Here is a 15870-nt window from a genome sequence, read left to right as displayed (position 1 = left end):
CCCTAAATCCTCCATCAGAAATCCCGGCTGGACAATTCCCCGTCCCAAAATCCCAGCTGGAAAATTCCCTGTGAATTCTCCATCCAGAAATCCCAGTTTGGACAATTCCCTTGAATTCTCCATCCCAGAATCCCAATCTGGACAATTCCCGTGAATTCCCCATCCCAAATTCCCAGATTGGATAATTCCTGTGAATTCCCTGTCCCAAAATCCCAATCTGGACAATTCCCTTGAATTCTCCATCCCAAAATCCCGGCTGGACAATTCCCGGTGTGGATCCCCGCACACCTGGCCAATCCTCTGGAACGATCCCCTGGAACAAACCCCCGGAAGGATCCCCTGGAACGATCCCCCGGCAGGATCCCCCAGAAGGATCCCCTGGAAGGATCCCCTGGAAGGATCCCCTGGAACGATCCCCCGGCAGGATCCCCTGGAAGGATCCCCTGGAAGGATCCCCTGGCAGGATCCCCCAGAAGGATCCCCTGGAAGGATCCCCCGGAAGGATCCCCTGGAAGGATCCCCCGGGAGGATCCCCCGGAAGGATCCCCTGGAACGATCCCCTGGAACGATCCCCCAGAAGGATCCCCCGGAACGATCCCCTGGAAGGATCCCCTGGAACAATCCCCCGGAGGGATCCCCTGGAAGGATCCCCCAGAACGATCCCCTGGAACGATCCCCCGGGAGGATCCCCCGGCAGGATCCCCTGGAAGGATCCCCCGGAAGGATCCCCTGGAAGGATCCCACGGAAGGATCCCCCGGGAGGATCCCCCGGCAGGATCCCCCTGCAGGATCTCCTGGAATTTCAGGCTCGGCTGCAGCCCGGCCCCGCTCCCGCCCGGCCCCGCCCGAGCCCGGCCCGGCCCCGCGGCCGCTCCGCGGGGAAATTCCCGGCGCGCTCCCGCTTCTCCCAGCCCAGGTGAGCTTCTTTGGGATGGGGGAGGCTGGGAAACCGGGAATGGGTCGGGAATGCGCGCCCGGGGGGGCTCTGGAGGGGCGGATTTGGGGTGTGCACATTCCTGATCCTAAAAAAACAAACAAAAAAAAACACCAGGAAAGGGCTGGATCAAAAAAAGCACCCGTGGGAAAGGGTTGGATCCAAAAAAAAAACCACCAGGAAAGGGTTGGATCCCAAAAGAACACCTGTGGGAAAGGGTTGGATCCCCTAAAAACACCTGTGGGAAAGGGTTGGATCCCCTAAAAACACCTGTGGGAAAGGGTTGGATCCCAAAAAGCACCAGGAAAGGGTTGGATCAAAAAACAAAAAACTGTGGGAAAGGGTTGGATCCCCCCCCAAAAAACACCTGTGGGAAAGGGTTGGATCCCAAAAAAATCCCTCAAAAAATCCCCTCAAATGCTGCAGAAAAGGGTTGGATCTCAAAAAAAAAAACCCAAACCACCAGGAAAGGGTTGGATCCCCTAAAAACACCCGTGGGAAAAGGTTGGATCCCCAAAAGCACCAGGAAAGGGTTGGATCCCAAGAAAAACTGTGGGAAAGGGTTGGATCGCCCCAAAAAAGCTGCAGGAAAGGGTTGGAGCCCCAAAAAACCCCAAGCAACCAGGAAAGGGTCGGATCCCAAAAGAACACCCGTGGGAAAGGGCTGGATCCCAAAAAAAAAACACCAGGAAAGGGCTGGATCCCAAAAAATTTCCTCCAAAAAGTCCCCTCAAAAAGCTGCAGGAAAGGGTTGGATCTCAGAAAAAAACCCCAAACCACCAGGAAAGGGTTGGATCCCAAAAGAACACCTGTGGGAAAGGGTTGGATCCCCAAAAGCACCAGGAAAGGGTTGGATCAAAAAACAAAAAACTGTGGGAAAGGGTTGGATCCCCCCCCAAAAAACACCTGTGGGAAAGGGTTGGATCCCCTAAAAACACCTGTGGGAAAGGGTTGGATCCCAAAAAGCACCAGGAAAGGGTTGGATCAAAAAACAAAAAACTGTGGGAAAGGGTTGGATCCCCCCCCAAAAAACACCTGTGGGAAAGGGTTGGATCCCAAAAAAATCCCTCAAAAAATCCCCTCAAATGCTGCAGAAAAGGGTTGGATCTCAAAAAAAAAACAAACCCCAAACCACTAGGAAAGGGTTGGATCCCCTAAAAACACCCGTGGGAAAAGGTTGGATCCCCTAAAAACACCTGTGGGAAAGGGTTGGATCCCAAAAGCACCAGGAAAGGCTTGGATCAAAAAACAAAAAACTGTGGGAAAGGGTTGGATCCCAAAAAAATCCCTCAAAAAATCCCCTCAAAAAGCTGCAGGAAAGCGTTGGATCTCAAAAAAAAAACAAACCCCAAACCACCAGGAAAGGGTTGGATCCCCTAAAAACACCCGTGGGAAAGGGTTGGATCCCAAAAAGCACCAGGAAAGGCTTAGATCCCAAGAAAGCCGTGGGAAAGGCTAGGACCCCAAAAAAATCCCTCAAAAAAATCCCCTCAAAAAGCTGCGGGAAAGGGTTGGAACTTAAAAAAACCCCAAACCACCAGGAAAGGGTTGGATCCCAAAAAAAATCCAAACCACCTGCGGGAAAGGTTTGGATCCCAAAAAAACTGTGGGAAAGGGTTGGATCCCAAAAAAACCCCAAACCACCTGCGGGAAAGGTTTGGATCCCAAAAAGCATCTGTGAGAAAGGTTTGGATCCCAAAAAACTTGTGGGAAAGGTTTGGATCCCAAAAAACTTGTGGGAAAGGGTTGGATCCCAAAAAACTTGTGGGAAAGGGTTGGATCCCAAAAACAAAACCGTGGGCAAGGGTTGGATCCCAAAAAAACCCCAAAAAAGCACCGGGCAAGGTTGGGTCCCAAGGCTGATCCCTTGGGCTGGAGGATCCAAGGTCTGGAATTCCCAAGGGGCAGGAGCCATCCCAAAATCGGGGCTGATCCCAAAAGTCCCGGCCCTTTGCGGAGGAGGAATTTTGGGATCAGCGTTCCCGCAGCCCGGGAGCCATTCCCGGCCTTTGGGCTGGGAATAGGGGCTGGAAAAACCTGGGAAAATCACTTTAATTCCAAAAAAATATCTCGGAAAATCGTTTTAAATTCCAGGAAAAATCGCTGTAAATAAAACTCCAGAAAAATCGCTTTAATTCCCAAAAAACTCCAGGAAAATCGCTGTAATTCCCAGGAAAAATCGCTGTAATTCCCAGGAAAAATCACTGTAATTCCCAGGGAAAATCGCTGTAATTCCCAGGGAAAAAAACTCCAGAAAAATCACTTTAATTCCCCCAAAAACTCCAGGAAAAATCACTGTAATTCCCAAAAAAACTCTGGGAAAATTGCTGTAATTCCCAGGAAAAATCACTAAATCCCAGGAAAAATCACTGTAAATCCCAGGAAAAAAACTCCAGAAAAATCACTTTAATTCCCAAAAAAACTCTGGGAAAATTGCTTTAAATTCCCAGGAAAAATCACTGTAATTCCCAGAATAATTAACTGTAAATCCCAGGGAAAAACTCCAGAAAAATCACTTTAATTCCCAAAAATCTCTGGGAAAAACACTTTAAATTCCAGAAAAATCGCTGTAATTCCCAGGAAAAATCACTGTAAATTCCAGGAAAATCCTCCAGAAAAATCACTTTAATTCTTGGAAGAAAACAATAGGAAAAATCACTTGAATTGCCATAAAAATTCACTTTAATCCCAAAAAAAGCCAGGAAAATTCCCTTTAATTCACAAAGCCCCACAGACGCTTTTGCCGCTTCCTAAAAATAATCTGGGAAAGGTTTTCCCTCCCAAAAACCGGGATGGGAGGGATCCAAATACAGGGAAATTTGGGGAAGAGAAAGAGGATTTTTTTTTTGAAAATAAAGGGATTTTTTTAGGACAAATAAAGGGATTTTTGGGACAAATTAAAGGGATAATTTTGAGAAAATAAAGGGTTTTTTTTTTTGGCCAAATAAAGGGAATTTTAGGGCCTTGGAATGAAAGGGATTTTTGGGGCAAAGTAAAGGGGAATTTAGGGCCAATTAAAGGGGAATTTTGGGAAAAGAAAGGGAATTTTGGGGCCCAGTGAAAGGGATTTTTTGGGAAAAATATGGAATCCATGCATGGGACGCTTTAAATCCCGGGGGGTTTCGGCTCCCGGCTGGATTTTGGGAGTTTTAAAAGGAATTTTCTGGGGAAAAAAAATCCACTTTTCTCGGGAATTCCGGGCTGGGGTTGAAGGGAGAAATCCCAAATTTCTGGGGCTGGGAATCCCGGGAAGGAAAAGCAGGAAAAGGGGGGAAAGGAGGAAAAGGAAAAGGAGGAAAATGAGGAGAAGTAAGAGCAGGAAAAGCAGGAAAAGGAGGAAAAGTAGGAAAAAGGAGGAGGAGGTGGGGGAAAAAAGTAGGAAAAATGAGAAGGAAAAGCAGGAAAAGCAGAAGAAGCGGGAGGAGGAAAAGCAGGAAAAGGAAAAACAGGAGAAGCAGGAAAAGCAGGAAAAGCAGGAAGAGGAAAAGGAGGAGGAGGAGGAGGAGGAAGGGGAGGAGGAGCGGCGATGATTCCCAAATCCCGGCATCCCCGCTCCGCTGGAAGCGGCTCCGGGCCGGGCCCGGCGCTCCCCGCCGGGATTCGGGAATTGCGGGCCCAGCCCCGGGAGCCGGGAGAGCCCCGGGACGATCCCGGGATCCCGGGGACAGCGGATCCCGCCGGGATCGGCGATTCCCGGCCCGCGGCCCATGCGGACACCGAGCGGCGGCCGCGGCCTGCCCAGGTCAGCGCATTCCCGGTTCCCCAGAATCCCGGGATCCGGCCGGGATCCACCCCCGGAGCCCGGGACCGCCCCCCTTCCCAAACTTCCAGCGCTTTTCCCGGCTGCCCTCGGCCCCAGCCGTTCCCTGCTGGCTTTTCCTGCCGCTCCTGCTTCCCAAAAACCCAGCCCCAGATCCCCGAATCCACCCCAAATCCCTGGATCCACCCCAGATCCCCGGACCCAGTCCCAGATCCCCGGATCCAGCCCCAAATCCCTGGATCCACCCCAGATCCCCGGATCCTGTCCCAGATCCCCATTTCTGCCCCCAAATTCCCGCATCCAGAGGTTTTCCCAGCAGGAAGAGCCCTCCCGGTGCTCCCTGCTGTCACAGCCATTCCCACTTTTCCTGCTGCACCTGCTTCCCAAAAATCCAGCCCCAAATCCATGGATCCATCCGGAAGTGCCTGGATCCCCCTGGCATTCCCCATTCCCACCCCAAAATCCATGGATCCACCCAGAAATCCCCATTCCCACCCCAAAATCCATGGATCCACCCAGAAATCCCCATTCCCACCCCAAAATTCCTGGATCCCGATGTTTTCCCCGTGGGAAGAGCCCGCCCTTCTCTCCCCCTGCCCAGGTCAGGACATTCCTTCTTTTCCTGCTCCCACTTCCCAAAAATCCACTCCAAATCCCCAGTCCCACCCCCAAATCCCAAAATTCAGAGGTTTTCCCGTTGGGATGAGCCCTTCCCTTCCCTCCCCGCTGCCCCGGCTCTTCCCGCTGTTATTCCTGCTCGAGAATTCCCAGTTTTTCTCTAAGGATTGGATTTAAAACTCCCAAAAAGCTGGGAATGGGAAGTTCCCATCTGTGACAAAAATAAAGGGAATTTTGGGACAAATAAAGGGAATTTTGGGACAAGTGAAAGGAATTTTTTTTGGTAAATAAAAGGAGTTTTGGGGCCTTAATGAAAGGGAGTTTTGGGGAAAATTAGGGGAATTCTGGGGAAAAATAAAGGGAATCTTGGGGCCCAAAGGGGAATTTGAGGAAGAGAAAGGGGATTTTTTTGGCAAATAAAAGGAATTCTTTGGGGTAAATAAATGGAATTTTGGGGCCCGATGAAAGGGAGTTTTGGGGAAAAATAAACGGGATTTCGGAGCCAATTAAAGGGGAATTTTGGGACAAATGAAGGGAATTTGGGGCAAATGAAAGGGATTTTAAAAAAGATTCTTTATTTATTCCCAGTTGTTTATTCCCAGTCAATTACTGCCGGGATTAGCAGTGGGGCGGGGCCAATTCCCTGCCAATCCTACTGGGATGGATCCTGGATTCCTTGCTGGAAGGGATCCCGGATTTCCCACAGTGTTGGGTCCTGGGTTTTTCCTTGGGATGGATCCCGGATTTCCTGCTGGGATGGATCCAGGATTTCCCACGGGGATGGATCCCGGATTCCCTGCTGGGATGGATCCTTCCTGGATTTCCCCCTGCTGTTCCCAATCCCTGATCCCATCCCAGTGGGTTGGGATGATCCTGGGATGGATCTGGATCCATGGGAAGGGCTTGGGATAGTCCCAGGATGGATCCAGGTCCCTGAGAGGATCCCAGGATGGATTCAGAACCCTGGGATCATCCCCGGATGATCACGGGATGGATCCGGATCCCTGGGATGGTCCCAGGATGACCCCGGATGGATCTGGATCCCTGAGAGGATCCCTGGATGGATTTGGATCCTTGGGATGATCCTGGGATGGATCTGGATCCCTGGGATGGTCCCTGGATGATCCCAGGATGGATGTGGATCTTTGAGATGATCAATCCCTGGGTGGATCTGGATCCTTGGGATGATCCTGGGATGAATCCAGATCCCTGAGAGGATCCCAGGATGCATTTGGATCCCTGGGATTATCCCGGGATGGATCCAGATCCCTGGGATGATCCCGGGATGGATTTGGATCCCTGGGATGGATCTGGATCCCTGGGATGATTCTGGGATGGATTTGGATCCCTGGGATGGATTTGGGTCCCTGGGATGGATTTGGATCCCTGGGATGGATTTGGATCCCTGGGATGGATCTGGATCCCTGGGATGGTCCCAGGATGGATTTGGATCCCTGGGATGGATCTGGATCCCTGGGATGATCCCAGGATGGATTTGGATCCCTGGGATGGATTTGGATCTCTGGGATGGATCTGATCCCTGGGATGATCCTGGGATGGATTTGGATCCCTGGGATGGATTTGGATCCCTAGGATGGATCTGGATCCCTGGGATGATCCCAGGATGGATTTGGATCCCTGGGATGGATCTGGATCCCTGGGATGATCCCAGGATGGATTTGGATCCCTGGGATGGATCCGGATCCCTGGGATGATCCCAGGATGGATTTGGATCCCTGGGATGGATCTGGATCCCTGGGATGATCCCAGGATGGATTTGGATCCCTGGGATGGATCCGGATCCCTGGGATGATCCTGGGATGGATTTGGATCCCTGGGATGGATCTGGATCCCTGGGATGATCCTGGGATGGATCCGGATCCCTGGGATGGATTTGGATCTCTGGGATGGATCTGGATCCCTGGGATGATCCTGGGATGGATTTGGATCCCTGGGATGGATCTGGATCCCTGGGATGGTCCCAGGATGGATTTGGATCCCTGGGATGGATCTGGATCCCTGGGATGGTCCCAGGATGGATTTGGATCCCTGGGATGGATCTGGATCCCTGGGATGATCCCAGGATGGATTTGGATCCCTGGGATGGATTTGGATCTCTGGGATGGATCTGATCCCTGGGATGATCCTGGGATGGATTTGGATCCCTGGGATGGATTTGGATCCCTAGGATGGATCTGGATCCCTGGGATGATCCCAGGATGGATTTGGATCCCTGGGATGGATCTGGATCCCTGGGATGATCCCAGGATGGATTTGGATCCCTGGGATGGATCCGGATCCCTGGGATGATCCCAGGATGGATTTGGATCCCTGGGATGGATCTGGATCCCTGGGATGATCCCAGGATGGATTTGGATCCCTGGGATGGATCCGGATCCCTGGGATGATCCTGGGATGGATTTGGATCCCTGGGATGGATCTGGATCCCTGGGATGATCCTGGGATGGATCCGGATCCCTGGGATGGATTTGGATCTCTGGGATGGATCTGGATCCCTGGGATGATCCTGGGATGGATTTGGATCCCTGGGATGGATCTGGATCCCTGGGATGGTCCCAGGATGGATTTGGATCCCTGGGATGGATCTGGATCCCTGGGATGGTCCCAGGATGGATTTGGATCCCTGGGATGGATCTGATCCCTGGGATGATCCCAGGATGGATTTGGATCCCTGGGATGGATTTGGATCCCTGGGATGGATCTGATCCCTGGGATGATCCTGGGATGGATTTGGATCCCTGGGATGGATTTGGATCCCTGGGATGGATCTGGATCCCTGGGATGATCCCGGGGCGGGTCCCTGGGCAGCTCCCCCAGGCAGCAGCTCCGGTGCCAGGGATAAAAATATCCCGGGATAAAAATACCGCGGGATGGGAGAGCCGGGCTGGGCCGGGGTTTGGATCCGGCTGCTCCGGGGCCGGGGCCTCCTTGGGAATCCCCATCCCGACATCCCTGGGTTCTCCTGCATCCCCTTTTTCCTGCCCCACTTCATTTCCCTGGATCCCTGAGTCCCAGTTTTCCTCTCCCACTTCCCGTTTTTTGTCTCCTAATTTATTTCCATGGATTCCCCTGCAGCTCCCAAAGATCCACATTCCCAGGGATGATTCCCCATCCCCACATCCCTGGATTATCCTAAATCCCGATTTTCCTCTCCTACTTCATTCCATGGATCCCCAGCAGCTCCTGGGAATCCCCATTCCCAGGGATGATCTCCCCTCCCCCACCCCTGGATTTTCCCACTTCCCACTCTTTTCTCTCCCCGTGCATTCCCACAGATCCCGTTTTTCCCTCATCCCATGGGATCCATTTCGCTCCCGGGATGTTCCCACCCCTGACTGCGCAGAAAACTTCGGGAAAAATCCCTTTTTCCCTTGGATCCATCCCAATCCCAGGATTATTTTGGAGGCCTGGGATAAATCTGGGCTGGGCTGGGCTGAGCTCAGCGCTCCAAACGGGAATGACCTTTTCCCGGGATAAATTTGGGATGGGCCACAATTCCCGCCGGGAGAGGGACCCAGATCGGGAAGGGGCCGGATCCTGATCCCAATCCCAATCCCGGGGTTGTTTTTCCCGAGGATTCCCAACTTTGAGGCTTTTTCTGGAGCTGGCGCTGCAGAAACGGGGACTTCTCGGTGTCCTGGGAACAGCCGGCTCCGGAGCTTCCCTGGCTTTTTGGGGGATTCTCCTCCTGGCTTTTGGGATTCTTCTCCCAGGATTTTGGAGATTCTTCTCTTGGGATTTTGGGAATTCTTGTCCTGGTTTTTGGGTATTCAGCTCCCATTTTTTTCTAGCTTGATCTCCTATTTTCTTTTTTTTTTTGGTGGATTCATCTCCTGGTTTTTGGGGATTGATCTCCTGGTTTTTTTGTGGATTCATCTGGGTTTTTTGGGGATTTTTCTCCCAGTTTTTGAGGATCTGTCTCCTGGATTTGGGGGATTCACCTCCTGGTTTTTGGGGATTCCTCTCCCAGTTTTTGGGGGTTGATCTCCTGGTTTCCGGTGGATTCTTGTCCTGGATTTCGGGTTTGCTCGGCATCGCATCCACAGGGAAAATTTCCAGGTTGGGTGACCCAGGAGAGGTTCCCACTCCAGGGAAAGAATTCCAGGAGGGAAGATCCCAGCCTTTTCCGGGATCATCCCTTGGGACCATCCCACGGCTCCGACCTTGCCGCCCTTCCCGGTGCCCTCCAGGCGCTCTCCGCTTTCCGGGCGGATGCTCCATCGATCCCTGCATCGATCCCGGCCGGATCCCAGTGCTTCCCACCCTTCCCCGGGAGCGGGAGCCGCAATTCCCGGGATAAATTCTCCCTGAGCCATTCCCAGCTCCCTGGCCGAGCTGGAGCCAGAGTTGGATCCATCCTGCCGGAGCCTCCCGGTGCTTTCCAGGGCTGGGACTGGGGCTGATCCTCCTTTCCCAACCCTTTTCCCCAACCCTTTTCCAACCCTTTTTCCCAAGCCTTTCCCAACCCTTTTCCAACCCTTTTCCAACCCTTTTTGCCCCTTTCCCAACTCTTTTTTCCAAGCGTTTTCCCCCTTTTCCAATCCTTTTCCCCAACCCTTTTTTCCCCTTTTCCACCCATTTTTCCCAAGCCTTTCCCAACCCTTTTCTGACCTTTCCCAACCCTTTCCCAACCATTTTTCCCCCTTTCCCACCCCTTTATTCCCTGTTTTCTGCAGGAACGCCCCTGGAGCAGCTGAGCCCCCCCCGCCATGGCCTCGCCCCCCCCACCCGCAGTAGGTACTGTCAGCCTGGGCTTCGGGAATTTGGGGATTTGGGGAATTTTGGGAAGGGGACAGCCAGCCTGGGGTGGGAAGGAGGGAGCCCTGTGGAGCCTGGATATCCCAGCTGGAACCTTTTGGGATTGGGAAAACATGGAGAGCTCTTGGATCCTGGGGGCTGGGGGGTGCTGGTCCCGTTCTCTGTCCCTGGTTCCCTATTTCCCTGTCCTTGATTTCCCATTTCCCTGTTCCCTATTTTCCTGGTTCCGTATTTCCCTGTCCCCTGGTTCCCTATTTCCGTGTCCCTGATTCCCTGGCTCCCTGTTTCCTGTTTCCCTGATTCTGTATTTCCCTGGTTCCCTGATTCCTTATTTCCCTGTTCCCTGGTTCCCTATTTCCCTGGTTCCCTCTTTTCCTGGTTTCCTGATTCCCTATTTTCCTGGTTTTGTATTTTCCTGGTTCCCTATTTCCCTGTCCCTGATTCCCTCTTATCCTATTTCCCTGATTCCCTATTTCCCTGTCCCTGATTCCCTATTTCCCTGATTCCCTATTTCCCTGGCTCCCTGATTCCCTATTTCCCTGATTCCCTATTACCCTGGCTCCCTGATTCCCTATTTCCCTGATTCCCTATTACCCTGGCTCCCTGATTCCCTATTTCCCTGATTCCCTATTACCCTGGCTCCCTGATTCCCTGTTTCCCTGATTCCCTATTACCCTGGCTCCCTGATTCCCTATTTCCCTGTTCCCTATTTCCCTGGCTCCCTGATTCCCTATTTCCCTGTTCCCTATTCCCCTTTCCCCTGGTTCTCTGGTTCCCATCCCTCTCCCTCCTGTTCTCCATCTCCATCCCTTCCTCCTCCATTCCCTTCTCCCTCTCCCTGTCCATCCCCTGTGGGTGTCACAGCCTGGTCAGAGAGAGGGAAAGCCAGGCGAGCTTTCCCATGGATTGGTCTGGGGAGTTTTAGGGAGCCAGAGAGAGGGAATGAGAAACAAAAAGAGAGAAGGAATGAGAAACAAAAAGAGAGAGGGAACGATAAACAAAAAGAGAGAAGGAATGAGAAACAAAAAGAGAAGGAATGAGAAACAAAAAGAGAGAAGGAACGATAAACAAAAAGAGAGAAGGAACGATAAAAAGAGAGAGGGAACGATAAAAAGAGAGAAGGAACGATAAACAAAAAGAGAGAGGGAATGAGAAACAAAAAGAGAAGGAACGATAAACAAAAAGAGAAGGAACGATAAACAAAAAGAGAAGGAACGATAAACAAAAAGAGAAGGAACGATAAACAAATGGTAGAAAACGTGCGGGTGCCGTTTGTGTGTTTGCAGCAGTGGGGAACTGTCTGCAGGTGGAGTTTTAACGAGCTCTGCTCCTCGTTAGATGTTTACCCCAGGTCACCTTAATTAACCGCTCAGGTGAAACGCGCGGATTGAATGACCAGCCATAGGGGGCAGGGCGTAAGGGAAGGGGTTCCAGTAAAAACGGGGATTTGGGTTCCAGTAAAAACGGGAATTTGGGTTCCAGTAAAAACGGGGATTTGGGTTCCAGTAAAAACGGGGATTTGGGTTCCAGTAAACACAGGGATTTGGGTTCCAGTAAAAACGGGGATTTGGGTTCCAGTAAAAACGGGGATTTGGGTTCCAGTAAACACAGGGATTTGGGGTTCTGATAAACACAGGGATTTGGGGTTCCAGTAAACACAGGGATTTGGGGTTCCAATAAATGCAGGGCTTTGAGGTTCCAGTAAACACAGGGATTTGGGGTTCTGATAAACACAGGGATTTGGGGTTCCAGTAAAAACGGGGATTTGGGTTCCAGTAAACACAGGGATTTGGGGTTCCAGTAAAAACAGGGATTTGGGGTTCTGATAAACACAGGGATTTGGGTTCCAGTAAAAACAGGGATTTGGGTTCCAGTAAACACAGGGATTTGGGGTTCTGATAAACACAGGGATTTGGGGTTCCAGTAAAAACGGGGATTTGGGGTTCCAGTAAACACAGGGATTTGGGGTTCCAGTAAAAACAGGGATTTGGGGTTCCAATAAATGCAGGGATTTGGGGTTCCAGTAAACACAGGGCTTTGGGGTTCTGATAAACACAGGGATTTGGGGTTCCAATAAACGCAGGGCTTTGGGGTTCTGATAAACACAGGGATTTGGGGTTCCAGTAAAAACAGGGATTTGGGGTTCCAGTAAACACAGGGATTTGGGGTTCCAATAAATGCAGGGATTTGGGGTTTCAATAAAAACGGGGCTTTGGGGTTCCGATAAAAACAGGGATTTGGGTTCCAGTAAAAACAGAGATTTGGGTTCCAATAAATGCAGGGATTTGGGGTTCCAGTAAAAACAGGGATCTGGGTTCCAGTAAAAACAGGGCTTTGGGGTTCCAATAAATGCAGGGCTTTGGGGTTCCAGTAAAAACGGGGATTTGGGGTTCCAATAAATGCAGGGCTTTGTGCCTCTTAACTTCTGGCGCAGAGTCCGTGTCATTCCTGACTCCTCGGTGACAATCCCTCTTTTCCCCTCCATCCCCCTTCCCTGGTTTTTTCATTCCCATTCTCCTTCTCCGTTCTCTTTTTTTCTCCCTCCTCCACGTCCATCCCCCTTTTCCTCCTCCATCCCCTTCCTCTTCCCTCTCCTCCGTCCCCTTTTCCATCCTCCATTTCCATCCCTCTTCTCCCTCCGTCTCCATCCCTGTTTTGCTCCATCCCCATTCTCCTCCTCCATCTCCCTTTTCCATCTCTTCCCTCCCCATTCCTTTCATCCACCTCCACGCCCTTCTCCCTCCCGCTTTCCGTCCCCCTTCTATTCCATCTCCACCCCCTTTTCCTCCATCTCCCTTTTCCATCTCCTGCATCCTCCTTCTCCCTCCTTTGTCTTCATTTCCCATGTCCATCCCTTTTTTTCCTCCATCCCCCTTTTTTTCCTCCATTCCCCTCCCCCATCCCCGTTTCCCACTCTCCCGTGCCCCATTCCATGTTTTCCGTGCCCGCTCAGGATCTCCCCCGGATCCCCCCGGCCCCGCGGGGATGGAGGAGCTGGGCCAGGCCTTCGCCTTCGAGGACAGCGAGGAGGAGGAAGAGGAGGAGGGGGAGGACGAGGACTCGGATTCGGGAGCTGATCCCTGCCCTGATCCCGGAGCTGATCCCGGTGCCGACGTCGCTCTCCAGGCGCCTCCGCGCCGGCGGCGCCCGCCCAGCTCCGGTGAGGAGCGTTCTGCTCGTCCCGGTGTGGAATTCCCACTCAGTGTGGAATTCCTGCTCATTCCCAGTGTGGAATTCCCACTTGTTCCTGGTGTGGAATTCCTGCTTGTTCCCGTGTGGAATTCATGTTCATTCCTGGTGTGGAATTCCCGTTCCAGTGTGGAATTCCTGTTCATTCCCTGTGTGAAATTCCCACTCATTCCCCGTGTGGAATTCCTTTCCGGTGTGGAATTCTCCTTGTTCCCAGTGTGGAATTCCCACTCATTCCCAGTGTGGAATTCCCGCTCGTTCCTCATGTGGAATTCCCACTCATTCCCCATGTGGAATTCCTGCTCGTTCCCATGTGGAATTCCTGTTCATTCCTGGTGTGGAATTACTGTTCCGGTGTGGAATTCCCTTTCCGGTGTGGAATTCTCCTTGTTCCCAGTGTGGAATTCCCACTCATTCCCCGTGTGGAATTCCCGGTATTCCTGGTGCATCCCGGGGGTGCTGACGCCGTTTCTCTTTGATTTCCTTCCTTGCAGAGGGGCTGGAGCCAGAGACCAAGGAAGGGTGAGTGGGATTTCCAGGGAATGTGGGGGGTTCTGGTGGGATTTGGGGCATTTAGTGGGATTTCCAGGGAATGTGGGGGGTTCTGGTGGGATTTGGGGCATTTAGTGGGATTTCCAGGGAATTTGGGGGGTTCTGGTGGGATTTCAGGGAGTTTCCTGGCATTTTGGGGGCCTTCAGGAGGTTTTGGTGGGATTTGGGGTCCCATGGTGGATCTTTGGGATCCATCCCCTCTGCTTGGTGTCACAGCTGCTGCCGTGCCTCAGTTTCCCCCAACTTCCCTGCATTTCAAAGAGCTCCAAGCAGGAGAACTCTGGGATTTTGGGATCTTTTCCATCATCCCTGAGTGTCTTGGCAGGACATCCCTAAAAATCTGGGATGACCCTAAATCCTGGGATCCCAAGGAGCAGATGATGGGGGGAAATTCCTTTAAAAAAAAATCCTTATTTTGTTCCTGACGTGGGAATGGGGGCGACAGCAGGTGGGAGCTCTGGGAGCCCCCGATCCCGGGGGATTTGCACCCGATCCCGAGGGATTTTTCCCTGGAATGCTCCCGCAGGATCCTGCCACAGGTGAGCAACGGCGAGGCCGGAGGAGATTCCCAGATCCGGAGCCGCACCTGGAAGAGGGAGAGCATCTGCCAAGGTGGGGAAAAGCCGGGATGACTCCGGGATAGCCCCTGCTGGGCTGGGGAAGGTTTCCACATCCCGTTGGGATCCTGGGCTGCTGATCTCGATCCCAGTCCTGATCCCAATCCCGATCCCGGGTTTCCAGGGGAGCGTTTCTCCTTCCCCGAGGTGGAGGACGAGGTCATCTACGACGACGTTCCCTGCGAGGGCCTGGATGTGGAGCAGGACGGTACGGGAGCGCTCCTCCTGCTTTTCCAGCCGGGAGCCGCCTCTTCCCAGTTTTCCAGGCCCCCCCCGTCCCATTTTCTAGCAGGAATCACCTCTTCCTATTTTTCCAGGGCCCACAATCCCATTTTCTATAAGGAAACTGCCTCTTCCCGGTTTTCCAGGGCCCCCCCATCCCATTTTCCATCAAGAAGGAGAGTCCTATCCTCCAGGAGGCTGTGGGTGGGAATAACTGGGGAAATCCTGGGATTTGGGAGGAATGGAACCGCTCCCAGAGGGGCTGCAGGATCCCGAGGGTTCTGGAGAATGGGAATTCTGGAGTTCTACACTAGGATTCCCCAATTCCCAGAATTTCCCTTTTCCCTTCTCCTATCCCCCTCATTCCCACCACTCCCAGGGGATCAATCCCCCCTGGATCCATCCATGCATCCCGGCGTGCTCCCAGCTCCCTTCGGGACAATCAAAAGCCAGAATTCCCGTGGCTTGGGAGCACGAGGACGGAGCGGGGATGGGAATGGAGCAGGGATGGGAACGGAGCAGGGATGGGAACGGAGTGGGAATCCCCGGCTTGGCAGGCGCGGGGCTGATCTACGCCGAGGTGCAGCGCGGGGAGGGGACGCGCCTGGGCCAGGACCTGGGCTGGAGCTCCAGCGAGTTCGAGAGCTACAGCGAGGGCGAGTCGGGAGAGGAATCCCGGCCGGAATCCCGGCGGGACGCGGAGCCGGCCAAGCTCCGGGCGGCGTTCCAGCCCAAGGTACCCGTCCCTTGGAATCCTCATCCCTCCTTGAACCCGCCTTAGAACCCTCCTTGGAATCCTCATCCATCCCTCCTTGGAATGCTCGTGTCATCCCTCCCTGTGGAAGTCTCATCTCATCCCTCCTTGGAATCCTCATCTCTTCCCTCCCTTTGGAATCCTCATCTCATCCCTCCCTTTGGAATCTTCATCTCATCCCTTCTTGGAGTCTTCATCTCTCCCTCCTTGGAACCCTCATCCCTCCCTTTGGAATCCTCATTCCTCCCCTGGAATCCTCATCCTGGCTTTTTCTGGAATTCTGCTGCGTGGAGGCACCGGAGCATCCTGCAGATGCTGCTGTGTTTTTCCTGGAATTTTCTTTCCTGTTTCCTCCTTCCCTTTTAATTTTCCTCCTGCTGGAGCCTCTCCCTGCCTTTCCCTGCTCCTGCTGCACTCCCTGCTCCATCCCAGCTGGAATTTTGGG

At 52.6% G+C, this 15870-nt stretch overlaps 1 protein-coding gene across 4 annotated transcripts in view; it reads left to right on the top strand.

Annotated features, from left to right (window-relative positions):
- Window positions 1–4585: 4585 nt before the first annotated feature.
- ARHGEF10L (Rho guanine nucleotide exchange factor 10 like) overlaps window positions 4586–15870 on the top strand; it is a 37639-nt gene continuing 26354 nt past the window's right edge. For all 4 annotated transcript variants that reach the window (XM_053962613.1, XM_053962612.1, XM_053962610.1 and 1 more), the window contains exons 1-7: window positions 4586–4676; window positions 10010–10070; window positions 13045–13251; window positions 13775–13802; window positions 14359–14444; window positions 14574–14657; window positions 15229–15407. In XM_053962613.1, coding sequence (XP_053818588.1) covers window positions 10043–10070; window positions 13045–13251; window positions 13775–13802; window positions 14359–14444; window positions 14574–14657; window positions 15229–15407 — 612 coding nt within the window. In that variant the 5' untranslated portion in view covers window positions 4586–4676; window positions 10010–10042. The remainder of the gene's footprint in view (window positions 4677–10009; window positions 10071–13044; window positions 13252–13774; window positions 13803–14358; window positions 14445–14573; window positions 14658–15228; window positions 15408–15870) is intronic.

The sequence above is a fragment of the Vidua chalybeata genome, chromosome 22 (genome assembly GCF_026979565.1).
Source record: "Vidua chalybeata isolate OUT-0048 chromosome 22, bVidCha1 merged haplotype, whole genome shotgun sequence".
NCBI classification, from domain to species: domain Eukaryota; kingdom Metazoa; phylum Chordata; class Aves; order Passeriformes; family Viduidae; genus Vidua; species Vidua chalybeata.
The sequence above is the reverse complement of the archived record's forward strand: the minus strand, read 5'-3'. Positions and strand labels throughout refer to the sequence as shown.